This window comes from Podarcis melisellensis (genome assembly GCF_964234715.1).
Source record: "Podarcis melisellensis genome assembly, chromosome: 3".
NCBI lineage: Eukaryota > Metazoa > Chordata > Lepidosauria > Squamata > Lacertidae > Podarcis > Podarcis melisellensis.
The window spans coordinates 61,414,202-61,430,995 of NC_138530.1; the positions used below are offsets into that span (position 1 = coordinate 61,414,202).

Consider the following 16,794-nt stretch of genomic DNA (forward strand, 5'->3'; position numbering starts at 1 on the left):
GGCATGAAACATGGTACAGTAATTCCCATAGTTAAAGCTCTGTTACTGGTTTACAGCCTTAAACTTATTATTTAGGTTGGTTTAAAACACAAGAAAAGAAGGGATGAAACCATATAATAGAAAGTACAAATATTCTAGAATAGCTCATCTCGCCTCTTTCTCTCCCCATTCGATTTGCATCTGTTGCTCAGGATCCTGTCTTCAGTATAACAATGGCTGCTCCATGTAAACCTGCTCACTGTCCTTCTCACTGCAGCATGGCCGGACTCAACTGGGTGTAGGACAAGATGATGTTCAGACTGGATACAAGGCGAGGTGGGCCACAGGGTTCTGGCTAGAGCTCTGGGAAACACAGAGCAAGCTAAAATTGAGCCCTTCTCCAGCAGTAGCACCAGGTACAACATAACTGTTAGCGCCACCTGTGCTGCAGGATGCTGCTGCACTTAAAAGGACTGAACCTTTTTCTACAAAACTCCTATTGCAACAGAGCAAGGCAGGGTTAGGTATTCTAGGGTCTTCTAGAGAGGCTTTAGGGTCTTCTAGAGAAGATAGCAGTGTCACATTCTTGGGCTGGGAAGAGACCACTGCCTACCCCAGGTTCATCTGTTACCAGTGCCTCTGGGGATGGCCCTGCATGCTCTTCCTTTCAGCCTCTGTCACCTGATGAGGAGTCTGACTCTTAGTTCATGAAACATATGTGTTAAGATCACCTACAAAGACTCTTCTCTAGGTGCTCCTGTGGGTGGTGTCTGCTGACAGGACCTTCTCAGTTGTGGTTCCTAGCAGTGGCGTAGCGTGGGGGGTGCAGGGGGGGGCCGGCCGCACCGGGCGCAACATCTGGGGGTTAGGGTTAGGGGGCGCAAATCCACGGGTTAGGGGGCGCAAATCCACGGGTTAGGGGGCGCAAATTACTTGCCTTGCCCTGGGTGCTGACAACCCATGCTACGCCACTGGTTCCTAGTCGGGGGTGGGGTGCTTGGGAGTTTCACATTTTTTACCTTTAAGCGCCACAGGAGGACCTTTATATCTTCCCAGAACTTTTTAAAATTCTAGTTTAGTTTGATTTGATTTTGTGGCCTTGCTCATGTTTTCTCTTTAATCAAACATTATTATTTTTTTTAAGTTATATTGTCATTGGTTAGTTGTTGTTTTTTAACTGCCAAAGATAATACAGTTTCAAATAATAAATACGGTAAATAGAAGTTTGGCAGTGACCATGAGATATTTGTTCCCATGGAATCTCATGTGACAAAGCGTCCATTTGCATTACCTTAAAAGGGGGGGGGGTGACTGCAAATTAAGCACCTACCAGAAACAACAGGTGTGTTGGACTCAGTAACAGCTCCAGCGGAGGCAGTGGAGCTCACCTGCTGGACAGTTCCAGGGCTGTTAATCTAAAGCAGTGGTTCTGAATCTTGCTCACATTCCAAGAACACTTTCCAAGTTGACTGGTCTGCTGAGGGACCTGATCCTATGCGGACAGAGTGCATAGGCAAAGAACGCTTTCCTATGGCTGTGTATTGTCGGTGAAAATTGGGAGCTGCCTGAGTTAATTGATGGATAAAAATATATCGGCACAGGAAAAGGAATTAAGCAGATGGAAGTGTAAATCATTGCCCTGTTTGTAATAATAAATGTTTGTACTCATTGATTCTTTTAAAAGTAGCTTATGTTTGTAAGAACATTTTCAGACTACATCAGGGAACCCTTTCCCCCCACATTGATTTGGCTGACTCTCTCTTGAAGTACTTGTTTTTGGACCATGTTCAAATACAGCAGCTTAGTCTCTGAATTTAACATTTGGTGCTTTCTGCCAATTTTAAGGAAATGATTAACCTTGAACTTCCCACAAACAATAAAACCTTTTCAAATACTATGAAGGGTTCATAGAAGAGAGCTTCTCTCTTTGGAAGATAGGGAGAGCTTTATACCAAGTTGTACCAATGGCCCTTCTAGTTCAGTATTGTCAACTCTGACTGGCAGTAGCTCTCTAGTGTTTCAGAGTGGGAGTCTTTCCCACTGAGCTATGGCTCTTCGCTCTTGAGATGCCCCCCTTCTAGTATTGGACCATCTGGTGTGTACAGGTATCGTTGTCTTAATTACTACCCATTTCTTATGGCAGTGGTTTGTATTTCATATGTAGTGGGGGCGATGATTGAATAGGGAGAATATGTAGGAAGAAAAGAGGTGGCAAGAGGCAATAAAGAAGGACTGCATCTTTCATAATGGCAGCATGTACTTGGTTATCAGGTTGTGTGTATTCTGTAATAGAATTTAAAATAAAACTTGCTCATGTAACTCAAATTCTACAGCCTGCACAAATAGATGTAACTGCTCATTCTGCACAATCCACTCCACTTCTAATAGCCATGGAAGGAGCAGAAGGCCCTGCATTCCTAGACAATGGAAATCCCATTGAACCCCTTCTCTGCAGAGTTGCACTGCGTGGTAAATTTTGCCTTGGCTATTGCAAGGTTTGTGTGAACAGAACAAAGCTGGCTTGACTCAGTGGTAGTGGTCTGATTAACTGATATTCTTTTCTCCCTCTCTTTGTTTTAGTATCTGAAAACTCCAAAGTGGTGCAGGACAAAAAAGCTGCTCCATCCAGCCGCCCCACCTCTGCCGCTTTAGGACAGAATGCCAGCAGTGCTGGAGCCAAGCCAGGTATCAGTTTGTGAACTTTTCATTTCTTTCACTGGCCTAGAAATGTATTTTTAAAACCCCTTTTAACAATGTATTTCACCTCTTTCACAGATGTTTTCAGTCACAGGTATCACTGAACTTTTAATTACAGACGGCAACCATTTCATGTGTGTGGGGGGGTTCCGTTTCTGGCCCCACACGTATTAGCAGAGCATGTATAACTGTGCCCCCCCATTCTGCCTCCCATTCCTGCCCTTTTCTGCCCTTTTCCAGATCCAAAAGGACCTGCACGTTAGCGATCATGCATCAATTGGACCTGTATTTTCAGATATAGACAAGAAACATTGAAACAACATAGGCAAACCGATACTGTATTTGTATATTATACTATGCATTTACATAGAAATAGTTCTTGCAAAGTCATGAAACCCAGGAAATTGATGTTCCCTTTAACGGCGTACTGTATGTACAGACAAACTATTCTTTTGCAAAGCTAAACGATACATCTTAGGGTCAGTCATACCGTGACCAATCTCTTTGTGAGTGTGCTCAGATGCTCTTGGGTCTCTGCACTTCCAGTGCTGAGCATTGTAAATGTATTTCATAAGCACCAGGTGAAATGAAATTCTGTATATGCTCAGTCTCACACTCCAGTTTTCTTTTGCTTACTTTACAGGATTCAGAGAACAAACACACTGCTAGGCTTTACTGAATATATTGTCCTAGCTGCACATTCCCTTTTTTTCTACCCTCTGGCAAGCACAGTGTTAAATGAGTCAGGAAAGAGTTCTGTTTTCTTGAATATACACATCACTTTAACAACTGTCTGAATGCCTCCTGTTCTTCAGCTCAGATTTGAAAGGCAGTTCATTATAAATTGTGAGAAATAAAGGACTCTCAAATCCTGTGAAATGTTTCATTCCCCTATTGCATATCTTAAATTTTATATATCGAGTGACAGGACGTCAGCTGGTCAGTTGTACCCATAACACAGTTGCTGGCACCTGGGCATTCTGCCAAGTAATTAACCTTTCATTCAGTACCCCTAAAACAAAAGTTATAAAGGCAAGATCTATGGCATGTGACAACAGAGGAAAATAAGTCTGCTTAGTTAAATAATGCCACCATCTTTGAGGTCTGAGAAGTACTGTGTTTGAAGAGTTAGCTTTTGTTCTTGAGATCACAGTGGTATACAACATAAGCTTTCACATGTGGTTTTCATGGAACAAAACATGTGTTTTCTGGTAAATGCTGCAGTGTATACAGGCTGTTGGTATATAATTTGAGCAGTTTTTTGGACCAGGATTTTTAGTTAGTAAGTAAGTAAGTAAGTAAATCCCCGAACATCTAACACTTGAGGTTGGATCTTGAGAAATGGCAGTGGAAGAAGGGGTGTGGAAGGTGACTTTCTGACTCCCTTCACCCCCAGTCACCCCCAAAGCCTCCAAGCAACCTCACATGAAGGTCAGGAAACCCTATTGAATAGGTGGAGCTTCAGGATAGGGGAATAAAGATGGAGAAGATAACCCTGAAAACTGGACAGAAGCACCTTCCATCTACCCCTTCCATCGCTGGTGTTTCTCTGGATCCAACCAATGGCCTGTTAAGTTCTTACTTAGGTAGAAATTCAGTGTCTCAGTAGTTTCACTTAACACTGAAGGGTGGAGCTCATGTGAACAGTTGCTCGTCTATAAGAGAGAGAGAGAAACACTATATATATATATATATATATATATATATATATATATATATATATATATATATATATAGTTTTCTATGTGAAAGGAATTTTATATGGGAACATCCAGTCCTACCTGCTTTCTGAAGTGCTGACCACCTCTTTGGGAACCGGGCCTTAAGTGTTATTTTAATAATTAATTGGATGCCATTCAAAGTGGTTCTTTTTTTCTTTAGACAGAGAGATCCCAAGTTCATAGCAATTAAATATGTGAAAGTGATGATATGTGAAAGGTCTTAAATGGTAACATTACAGTTGCTTGTTAATTGCTTTTAGAATGTTGCTTTTTCTAATATGACATCTCAAAGTCTTCTACTATTTTACAGACCCTGCGTCAGTACTGAAAGTTGATGAAAGGCAGCGACTTGCTCGAGAACGGAGAGAAGAACGGGAAAAGCTGTTAGGTGAGTCATACTCAATGTACTCTTTCTAGCTGGTGATTCTCATCAGTTATAACATGCTTATCATTTGACATCTATATTATACGTTAAACAGCATGAGTTACAAGACTATAATTAAATGTGTACTTTTAGCCATTAAAAATAGTTCATGGAATTTAATGACTAGATCTCGGAGGTCTGATCAACACGTGGTCCTAGCACATAAGTTGTCCATGTGCTGGAGCATAGACATGTCCTCCTCACATATGATATTGTGTACAGAGAGGGATTTGTGTTCATACAAGAAAGTTCAGCATGTGGTGGAACAGAACATGCCAACCCAAGTCTTGTTGTCAGGCCTACATTGGATAAAGTAGTGTTACTTAGCACGGTAAGTACATATTGTCATTAATCTGAAAAAGTGTGTGTCTTGGTTCTACTCACACAATAAGTGCAAACTGGCAGGAGCTACTGCAGGTTCTGAACGCTATTGTCAGTCTCCATCCATGACATTTCAAAATAACCAATAGGATATACATTGGAGAGCAATAGGATATACATTGGAGAGCCATGTGAGCCTTCCACCTGTAGAGGGCACAGCAGAAAAGGCTGTCTTGCCCAGTTGCTGCCCACCTCTCCTCAGGTCATGGGATGACCTCTAAAGACTATCTAAGTGTACAGACTGGTTGCCATACATTTTCTCATTGTTCACATGTGAAAAGGAAGTTTTGCACCTCCTGCAAGGGTATTTCTTCTCTGAAGTTCTAAGGTTGAACTCACAGTGTCCCACAAAAACATAGATGCTGCTTCTTTTATGGAAGAGGCAGAGATCTACTGAAGGCTCCCACTGGAGGAAAGGAGGGAAGATGGTTTTCACCAATTTTACTCCCTTCAAACCCCCAATTCTATTTCCCATACTTTTCCAGAAGGTTTTTCTCTCCCTCCTCCTTCCGGTGAGAGTATCCTGTGAAAAGAGTTCTACTTACAGGAGCTCTGGATCAAAGTCATCTTGTTTCGTTTTATTTTTGACATGGGTTTTATTTTTGGTGGGTTTTATTTTTGACATGGTTTCATAGCAAACTAAAATATGATGTATGCAGAACCTTCTTATTGCAATGGTATTATAAAGATAGTCAACATGGTAAGCTCCAAATGTTTATAACTACAGCTCCCATTATTACTGATAATTGAGCAAGCTGGTTGGGACTGTAAGCCAACAACAACTGAAATGCCCCTGTTCCATAAGAAAGATCCTGTTGGATCAGGGTGAAAGATCCCTCTAGTCCAGTGCTCTGATTCCCACAGTAGACAATCAGAGGCCTCGGGCAAGCAAAGCCTACAAGTGGCACATGAAGGTAATAGCCCTTCTTCCTGTAACAGCTCTTTGACAACTGGTGTCTGGTGGCATCTCACCTCTGAATCTGGAATTTCCATGTACAGTGGTACCTCGGGTTACATACGCTTCAGGTTACAGACTCCGCTAACCCAGAAATATTACCTCAGGTTAAGAACTTTGCTTCAGGATGAGAACATAAATCGTGCAGCGGTGGCACGGCAGCAGCAGGAGGCCCCATTAGCTAAAGTGGTGCTTCAGGTTAAGAACAGTTTCAGGTTAAGAACAGACCTCCAGAACTAATTAAGTTTTTAACCTGAGGTACCACTGTAGCCGTTATGGCTAGTAGACTTATCCTCTGTGAACTTTTCTACTCCCTTTATAAAGCCAACTAAGCTAGTGGGCATCACCATACCTTGTGGTAGCAAATTTCATAAATTAATGGTGTACATTGTGAAGACATACTTCCTTTGTTTGTCTTGTATCACCTGCCATTGGATGACCTCAAGTTCTGGTTTTATGAGGGGAGAGAAAAAAGATTTCTATCTGTTTTCTCCATCTTGAAGTCTGTTCCCTTATGTTGAAGCTCCCCATATAGAAGAGAGAGTAAATTGATATCTACTAATCAGCTAAGTTAGTTTCCACTAATTAATTTTTGAGAATTGTTGTTTTGTGAGTGTGCTACAAATCCTGGAGATTCCCAGTCATTTCACAGATCCACCATTTCTGAGGTTCCTTGCCTAGGAACCATGAGGGTTAAGCAGGTTTGAACATATTTTAACTTCTGGCTATACCCAGAGGCATCTGAACTGCCAACCATTCAAAGGAGGAGGAGAAAAAGTTGTTTTTCTTCTTATGTGAATGCAAAGCACTGTGGCTGCCACTCTCAATTTTGTGAAAAAATGTCTTCCTCAGTATGATGTCTGTCAACTTGCCATATTTTTAAATAGATCATAATGGCACATTACAGTTGCCTGCAGCTGACCCTGCTGGTGGTGTTTCTTTTGCATTTCAGAAAGAAGAGTAGAAGGCAAAGATACAGTTATTTCACACTCTAATCAGACCCTGCACACTATTATATTTAGACCATAAAGCATAATTGCTCTGGTTTGAGAGTACAGATAAATAAGCAGTATAAAATTAACAGCAGATAAACAAATTATCTATCTGTTTACCTGTCAAATCTGTAAATCATATGCTTTCTCATGCATTTGGACATACATTTCTGCAAAACAGCTGTGTTTTTTCTTGGAACTTTGAAGTGTCAGGCATAGCTCTAATGGCTTTAGCCCAAACGTAGCAGAGTTTTCCTGCACAGCGAAGAAGCTAGTTGCGGTGGAAATGACTAGTCAGCTGGACTCAGAATAACTATTTACAGGATTTATTAAAAGGAAAAATAAAACCAGCAGAGTTTCTGCATATAAAACAAAGCAAAATAAATCCTTTCTTTCTCTCTCTCTCTCTTAACCATACACAGCACTTCTTCTCCTAACACACCCTCTACACAAACTGTGCTAGCATTCCTAGATAACAGAGTCGAGTGCTGGTCGTTAACCAATCAGAGTACAGTAAGTAGTTCCTAGGTCAAGCAGACCTTGGCTTTCTGCCAAGAGCAAATTGACACGGCCTTGAGTTAATTGTGTGAAGCCAGAATCTGTAAGTTTCCATGAGAATCAATTAACAGAAACTGAACATTTTTCATGTTTCTTCTCTTCCGTTTATGTTTCCTTATTCCTTAATAATTTTATTCCATGTACTATAGAACAGGAACTTGTCTGGCACTAATCCAGGCTGTTCATCAGTCAGTCTGGTTCTCTTTGATTGGTTTGACCATATTGCCCAAACTCTCAGGATTCAGTTGAACAGCATGGCTCAAACTTGAAGGGACAGTGCAAGGCACCAGAGTAGAGCAAAATAGGGACTTGAAGCATAAGTTCTATTTCCATCTTGGGGGGGGGGGGAATACTATGTGAAGTGTCCCTCATATTTTACACCCAGTAAGTCTAGTCACATGCCTTGGACACCTTCAGACTTGAATCCTGCAGTGTGGTCTGTGTGTGGCTGCCCTGGAAGAGTTTTTAGAAACTGCAGCTGGTGCAGAATGCTTTCTGGTGCCTATTTCTTGGACCATGTCACACTGGCCTTACACCAGTTGTGCTGGCTTCAGATTCATTTCAGGGCCCTATTCAAGGTGCTGGTTATTACTTAGAAAACTCTTAAATGGCATGGGGCCAGGATAGCTGAAAAACTCCCTTCTTCCATTTGAATCTAGCTGTGGTTTACTATTTTTTTTCCCCTGAGGGTCCTGATTTATGCTGAGAAGGTGCTTGTAGCATCCAGCTTCTCAGTTAAGTAGCTTTCCACAGCCCAGGGCTCTCCTGTTGTTTTGAACTCCAACTCTCATAAATCCCACCGTGCACAGGAAATGAGCAGGGATTATGGGAATTGTAGGCGAACAACACCTGGAGGATGTTAGGTTGGGGAAGCAAGGGTTAATGCTTTATTTTTATTTTTATTTTATTTTATTTTTGGTTTAATGCTTTATGGTTGTTAAGGTGACAATTCATGTTCAAAGGTGCTTTCCTTTTTCCTGTTAGGAAAACGTAGCAAACTTCCTGCTCCCTTTATGTAAACTGTTCTTAGAATAATACACACACACACACTCAATATTAGCAGACACCTTACACAAAAACAGTCCCAAAGCACAACAAATACACAACATCTTGATACCGAAATGACAGCACCAGCATAAAACCAGCATTTTTTTAAAAAACAAACAAACAGCTGCATAGTAGTATTTATTTAGATAACTCACCCAACTTATACTCACCCTGCTTCCCTGAAAGGAGTTGAAACAGCAGATAATTGCTTTACGCAGTCTGGCATTCTAAAAATATTCAGTCTGCCTCAGCAAGCTGCAGGAGTTGTGGGATTTTGTAACACTTCATTTAGAGTGTAAGTGCTGATGCCTTGTTCTGTCTATATAAATTTTGATGTAGATCAGTTTTTCACTCCAGTTGCAAATAGGCAGAAATGCAGTTTAGTAAGGAACTAATTCCCTTCCCTCCTCCTGAAATGAGCCTCGTCACTAACTAATAGAAGGAACATTTCCTAGACAGGGTAGACGAACCCTTGGGATCCTGTGGGCACATTTGTAAAGCAGGTGTTGTGGATATCACACACATACACACTGCAACCTATTCTGTTGGCTACAATAGAATGCCAGTCTTAATTTCAGAAGGGAGGGGGAACCTGCGGACACCAGGGAAGGCCTCTGTGGGCACATGTGTGCCCTCGGGCACAACGTTGGTGACTGGTATTCCCTATTCAGTTTCTTCTTGCACTTTATAAAACTATTTTATTGGTCATCCAGGAGAAATGGTTATACAGTGGTACCTCAGGTTACATACACTTTAGGTTACAGACTCCGCTAACCCAGAAATGGTGCTTCAGGTTAAGAATTTTGCTTCAGGATGAGAACAGAAATCGGGCTCTGGCGGCACGGCAGCAGCAGAAGGCCCCATTAGCTAAAGTGGTGCTTCAGGTTAAGAACAGTTTCAGGTTAAGTACGGACCTCCAGAACGAATTAAGTACTTAACCTGAGGTACCACTGTACAATAGAGTGAAACCTCTCTTTGCTAGAGCTACATGGTTCAGTAGATGTATGACTCGGTTTGCAGCAGTTTGTTATGGAACGATTTTCCAAAATACAGTATCTTTTTTGGAAGCTGCAGTGGACAGAGTATGACTTCTTCACACCATTAAGCAGCAAGGAGACTGGCTCTTCCATCAACAGGGCCAAAACAGAACCATGGAGCTGGAGGAGGCATTGTAGGCCATCAAGCGTGAGGCAGAAAATCCAGAGCTAGAGCATCCCCAGGAGATGGCCATCTAGCCTCAGCTGCTATTGCTACTTACTTAGGAGCAGAGGAGTGAGGCTGTGGCCAGGTGAATGCAGTTCAAAGGCAGCAGCAAAGCCAGTTTGGTTCTCCTGTTAGTGTACAGTATTTGCACCATACCAATCTCCCTACAACGTCACCCTTTATCTCCCAGTAAGCAATGGCAGTGCAAACAGCTGGGGGTCAGGTGAGAGGCAGCTCCGCACCATGCTGCCCACTACCATCCAGATGTTCAACTGGGGCAGCAGGGAACACTTTTTTGCAGATGCAAAGAAATATTAGGTTTCTCCTTTTCAGCTATAAGACAGACTCATGTGAGTCCCCAGTGTTTGGAAATACAAGATCGGCAAAAAAGTGCATGCAAACACTTTCCAGCATGATACACCAATATTAAACTGGTTTCTTTTTTCTGTGGAGAAATTGCTTACGATAGGACATTGGAGCCTTCTAAATTAATTTTAAATAATTGCATTTATTGACATTTTTTAAATTCATTGACTGTTTAGAGGCAGTGTATAAAGGATGATTCTAGGGTTATGATGATTAAGTTGTAATGATAAAGTTTAATAATAACAAAAACTACAGGGTTTATTAAAAGGCAATAAAAGAGCAACAGCATTTTTTTGTAACTTTCTCTGTTATGGCAATTGAATATTATGCCCATGAGAGTTATTGTCTATAAAATTATTTCCACTTGATTAAAGAGTATACAGTATAATGAACACAAGACTATATAATGAAAGTTAATACTTTTGATCAGATTAGGGTGTTTTTTTGTGCAAGCTGTCTTCTAGATAACTCTTTTTTTCTGTCACCTGCTGAAGTTGCCAAGTCCATTGTGGACCTTTTTGAGGAAGAAAAGAATGTTGCCACTGAGATGTTGGAGGCAGCCTTGGCTTCACATCCTCTCTCTCTTCAGGATAATTTAAAGTCAGCAACTGCTATGTCTTGCAGATGGATGAGAAAGACTGTGTTTAGAGAGGGGAAATAGTTATCTATTAAGGAAAGCAGTTGATGCTTTATGTATCCCTAGCGGCTATGTCTAGATTTAGGCTATGTCTGCATTGCAGTTTTATTGCAGCTTCACTTTTTTCAGCTTTGTTTTGAATTCCACAAAACGTATTTCTGTTTGCTTGAATATCTCTGCATCAAGAAGCCATCCTGTCTGTGTCTGTACATCTACAGACAATTCAAGATTCTTCATTCGTTTCTTTTTCATACTTAATTCCCCTCCCCCTAAATTCTCGTTAATGATGTGGGGGGTTGGCAGTGGGTCATGCTTACTTTTGAATAAGGCCTTTGTGATTTTTATATTGTTTCTCACTGTAGAGGTATCAGGGAAATGGAGCAATGATACAGGGCAAACCATAAACAGAGAACGCACAGAGTTCTTTTTATCTCCTGTTTCCCTTTTGCACAATTTCCATCCACATATATTTCAGAGCTAGGTTAGAGCAGCCCTTGCAGAATCGCACTGGGCTTCTTGCCCTCACTATGCAGGCCATCTGCATGTTGCATATGTTGTAAGACAAGCCAAATGTAGACAAGCGCTGAGTGATAGATGAGATTTGGAGAGGGGGTAGCATTATTAACTTATGGCTCAGTCAATATTTATTCCCTGAAGCAATATTGACTTACCACCCATGAGTTTCTATCACTTGAAACTTTTTTCATTTCAAAGAGCAGCATTTCTAACTTATTGTTAATAATTATAACAACTTCGCATTAAGGATTTTTCATAGGGCATAATGTATATACATTTAAATACAGTCATCTCTTTAAAGACCATCAGCAGTAAGATACTTCTGTTAAGCTTTATTTTCTAGTATAACTAGGTCCGGAAGAATATATATCAAACCCTTGAAAAATAGCATCCTTTTGATTTAGTTATTAAAGGTGGCATCCTTCATCAGGGTGCCTGCAGTAAAGGGCAAGATGGCATCGCCTTCCCACTCAATGTACAGAAGTTGACTGGACTGCCAGTTGGATCTTACTTCAACACTGGCAGTGTTATCCAGCTCGGGAAATATGGATGTCTTTATTTAAGCTGATGTGTTGTTTTGTTTTGTTTTGCTTTGTTTGCTTGCTTGCTTTGTATATGGTGTGGTATAACACCCTGCTGCTGCACCTTTAGATTGTTAGTAACGGTTGTTTGGGGTATTTTGGGCCATCTGGCATTTAGCCGGTTGGTCCTAGGTCTCAGCTGATGTGGAAGGCCATGTTCAAGGACAAGCCATCCCCCCTGTTGTCTGTGATAGGGGGTGATCAGCGAGACAGTGTGAAGTGACTTTGTAACGTCGCTGTCAGGTATAAGGTTTGTAAGCAATGTTGCCAATGTTATGAGCAACATTGTTGGTGTGTTGGGGTGGGGATGTGGGTGCTGGGTTAGTAACGGTTGTTATGCTACAGTAACTAACAAACAAACAGACACTGGTGACAATATAGCATTCTCCATCTTGTGTGAGACAGCAGGCTTGTTGAAGGAGTCCTGGCTGTGCCATGTAGCATGGACTGCTCTGTCTCCCATCAGAGGGCTGCAGCTACTGCCTTTCCAGCAATTGCCCCTCTTTTTCCTAATGGTAGCATGCCCTCCAACATCCCAGTGATGAAAATGAAGACGGCAGTTCTGTCCGCGTGCCCCGTATATGTGTGTGTGTACAGCCTCAGACATGGCAGCCAAGTGGAAACTCCACCTTCATGGGCAGTCTACCCACCACTCCTCTCCACCAGCACCAGGCACTGAGCACAAAGATTCTGAATCCCCACCTATCTTCCCTGTCTGGTACTTGACTCCATGGAGCCATTGCCTGGCATGCCCTGCTAGAAGCACTCCTTCTGGCTGGCAGCAGGAAGGTGAACATACTGCAGGGCTGGCAGTGGTGGGCAGGCTTGATGAGGACCTTCTGGGTGCCTCCAAGAGCAGCAGTAGTAGCCTGAGTGCAAAGGCTGTCAAAGAGAAAAACAACAGCCAGATGGGCAGGGTATTAATAATAATATTATTATTATTTAAAGGCTGTCATCACCACCATCGTCTGGTTCCTTCCTGCCACCAGAAGGAGAGCCGAGCCCAGGCCTCCTCCTTGGAGAAGAAGTAATGGCTGCGCTCTGCTGTGCTTGAACAGGATGCAAGTTACAGAGGGCGCGCAGAGCACAGCTCCAGTCTCCTGCTAAGATGGGACTGTGCACATTTCTCTCTTATTTAAAATGTGCCAGCTGACTTGTGTGGCACCCAAGAATGAGCGTCTTTGAGTTCCTCACTCTTGCAGGAGACCAAAAGACAGGACATTCCAGGATCCAATCAGAAGCCAGGATGGTTTTTGTAATTCCAGGATGTCCTGGTCAAAACAGAACAATTGCCGAGGGCTGGCCCTGTACAGTACAGAGCTGAATAATAATATCCAGCTTCACTTCCCCCTACTCCTGTCAGGTTAAGTTGGAATCACGGTATTCAAGTGTAGTACAGTAGCAATGCTAATGTTTCTGTAACTGGAGGAACAAGCTATTCTTGTTTTGCTGTCTCGAGTATCAATTATTTGCATTTTGAAATGAACCATAGCCCGAAAGGATGCCATTGCTATTTGCTTAGATAATCAAGACGTAAGCTAATTTATATAATATATCAATGCTTGCAAGCTAGAATCTTACCTAATGCTGTTGTGTTCTGCTTCAGTTCATTCATAAGAAGAGATTTTTAAATAGCTCCATTTCTCCAACTACCCAGCCGAGATACGCAGAGGAAGATTCTTTGAGATTTCAAAGTGTAAATTAATTTCTTGGCATTCACAGTAGAATCCATAACTTGCCATCAATCTATAAGACAAAACTTATTACCTTGTTGGCAAGCCAGTGAGGGGTGGTGGAAGTTTAGATAAAAATTGTATCAATTGCTTTTTTATTTTTAGCAACCAGAGTTTCAGGTCACCTTCTGAAAATGTCCCCTAATCAGAGCCAGTCTAGCCTGTACTCTGTTATCTGTTCTCAGGAACTGCAGGAGGACTAGTTAAATATTGATCTAGACCAGTGTTTCCCAACCGGTGTTCCGCGGGAAAAATTAAAAAATTCGAAAGATATCCGGAGAGGCGGCCTTCAGGCGGGTTTTAATTTTAATTTTCCTTCTCTCACTTAATGCCCCACGCTCGCCCGAGCAGCTTGCAGTCCTTGGTAACCACGGCAACCCGAGGGAGGGGAGGGAACAGGGAAGTCGAGGGCGGCGTCGAGCCGCGATGACGTCAGTGGGCCGCGCCGCCTCGCCCTGGCACGGTGTGAGAGCCCCGGCTAGTGGCGCGAGCTTCGGAATAAGTGGGATCCGCGTGCGCGAGACCGAGATCGCGGGTAAGGAGCTCAGCCCTGGGCAGGAGGAAGCGGGGCCGCGCGTGCGGGCCACATCCCCACAGAGAGCGAGCCTCCCCCGGCCCACCACTCCGGGCAGGTCCACTCGCATGAGGGGGCGGCGATGGCGACGGCCGGCAGCTTGCCTGCAATGCCATCCCTCGAGCAGGCGAGGAGCCCGGAGGCTACCAGATGCGAGTCCTCTTTCCCACCCTGCTCGGGAGTCCAGAGCACTTGGTTGCATTCAGGATCTAGAGTGGGGAAGTGGGGCTTGTGTCTGGGCTGGACACATTGGGCTGCCTGTGCCGCTCGACCTGCGGGGAGAAATCAGGGTGGGAGTCACGACCGTGAGGCAGGGCTGCCAAGTGTGGCAGAAGAGGACACGGCCGTCGCACCTGTCCTTAGGTAGGAGCTTCTTCCGTGTCGACCTGCTGCCCTAAAGTCTTGGCTTTTTTCTTGGCTTTTTGGCGGTTGGCACAGAAGGAAGGCAAGGGGGAGGGGAAAAAATTGAAACTTACACTTTCGTGCGTCCCTCCCGGCGTGACGCTGCGCGCTGACGTCACGGGGCTGTAATGGTGGTGTGCCTCGAGATTTTTTTCATGAAACAAGTGTGCCTTTGCCCAAAAAAGGTTGGGAAACACTGATCTAGACTGCATTTTATTTTATTTGTTTTGTGTTTCCTGTGCATTTTAATTTTGTTGTGAGCTGCCTGGAAATGGCAGGATATAAATTTTTGAATAAATTAAGAATATAGCATATATAATGGGTGTTATTCAAGTCCATGTTTGAACTAGTGCAAGAATCAGCACTAGCACAAGGGGGTTTTCCCCCTCCTGCTCCCCCTCACTGTCCCAAAATATGCTCTGGAGGATACGGAGAAAATTCAGATTTAGGGGAATGCAAGGGGAGGTGAAAGAAAGAGATGGTTTCATTGTGCAAGGAGAAATTCTTGCTCCGATGAAACAACCTGCTTAGCACTTTGTTGAATACAACCTATTATTATAATGCACTATCATTCCTTTAGGGATAAACAAAAACTTACTCTAAAAAGTTGATGGTTGTGTTGTTTTTTCCTTATTAGTGTGAAATGCTATACAAATTTAATAAATTTTGCCTAAGCTTCTTTATAAAAAAAATAGGTTACAGATCTTCCACCTTGTAAGTACACTTAGATTCAGCGTATCTCAGAAAATGCACCCTAATTTCCAGATCCCTTCTAGGGATGTTATGAAATTACATTCATGAAGACTTCCCATTAAATACTCTGTGTGTGTGTGTGTGTGTGTGTGTGAGAGAGAGAGAGAGAGAGAGAGAGAATGAATGAATGATACCTGAGAACAATTTTTTTAAAAAATGTCCTAAACAGAATTAAAAGCCTAATACTAATAGAGGCAATGTTGGCAATCCCTTGAAAGTATGTATGTAATAAATAATAATGGTTCCCTTGTCCTTTTTGCAAAAATAGCTCTTCTTAGATTATAGTTATTAAATGCTAAAGGAAAGTATGTTTCAAAGCATCGTTGATAATGTGGTAATTTAGCATCTTTTAAAACACCGCCAAAGGTAGAATTTCCGCAAATTCCCAAGGTAATTCCCCTCTCCCGCCCATTATTATGCAGAAGGGCTGTTAGTACATGTAGATAACACAGAGCTAGATGGACCAATGGTCTGATTCAGTATAAACATGTTCCACTCTAGAAGGTTTTCATAGTGTCTACTTATTGTTAATTTTTAGTATCTGGATATAGAATCCAACTTGTTAGCTATTTATATCAAAGCAAAACATCACCAATAATTGAATTTCTAGTCATGGGTAAAATAATGTACAGTGGTACCTCGGGTTACAGACGCTTCAGGTTACAGATTCTGCTAACCCAGAAATAGTACCTCAGGTTAAGAACTTTGCTTCAGGATGAGAACAGAAATCGCACGACGGCCGTGGGAGGCCCCATTAGCTAAAGTGGTGCTTCAGGTTAAGAACAGTTTCAGGTTAAGAACGGACCTCCAGAATGAATTAAGTTCTTAACCCGAGGTGCCACTGTAATAACCAACCTTACTGCAACTAAAATGGGAAATGACCTTAATACTAGAGTGCTGTTAAGGTGTTCAATCTGGGAATATTGCCAGGCAAACAGCATTATAAGTGAAATTTCCTTTGTTGCTGTTTAGCGGCAAGAGAAGCTGCCTGGGTAGAAAAAGAAGAGAGAGCAAGGCAATATTATGAGAAACACCTAGAGGAGCGCAAAAAGAAATTAGAAGAGCAGAGACTAAAAGAAGAGAGAAGGCGAGCTGCAGTGGAGGAAAAACGCCGACAGCGGATAGAAGAGGACAAGGTAAGCGGACTGTCCTAGGGGGATCTTATGGGAAGCTGAATTTCCACCTTCAGCAGTGAAAACACATTTACTTTTTTGCCACTAGCATCAGTGTGGGCTTCTTCCTGCATTCTTCCCATTGTGTATACAGTTTTAGATG

At 42.5% G+C, this 16,794-nt stretch overlaps 1 protein-coding gene across 4 annotated transcripts in view; it reads left to right on the top strand.

Moving 5' to 3' along the window:
* The window catches only part of MAP7 (microtubule associated protein 7), a 98,596-nt gene that overhangs the window by 52,941 nt on the left and 28,861 nt on the right, over positions 1 to 16,794 (top strand). For all 4 annotated transcript variants that reach the window (XM_081907122.1, XM_081907121.1, XM_081907119.1 and 1 more), the window contains exons 2-4: positions 2,560 to 2,664; positions 4,708 to 4,785; positions 16,492 to 16,655. In XM_081907122.1, coding sequence (XP_081763248.1) covers positions 2,560 to 2,664; positions 4,708 to 4,785; positions 16,492 to 16,655 — 347 coding nt within the window. The remainder of the gene's footprint in view (positions 1 to 2,559; positions 2,665 to 4,707; positions 4,786 to 16,491; positions 16,656 to 16,794) is intronic.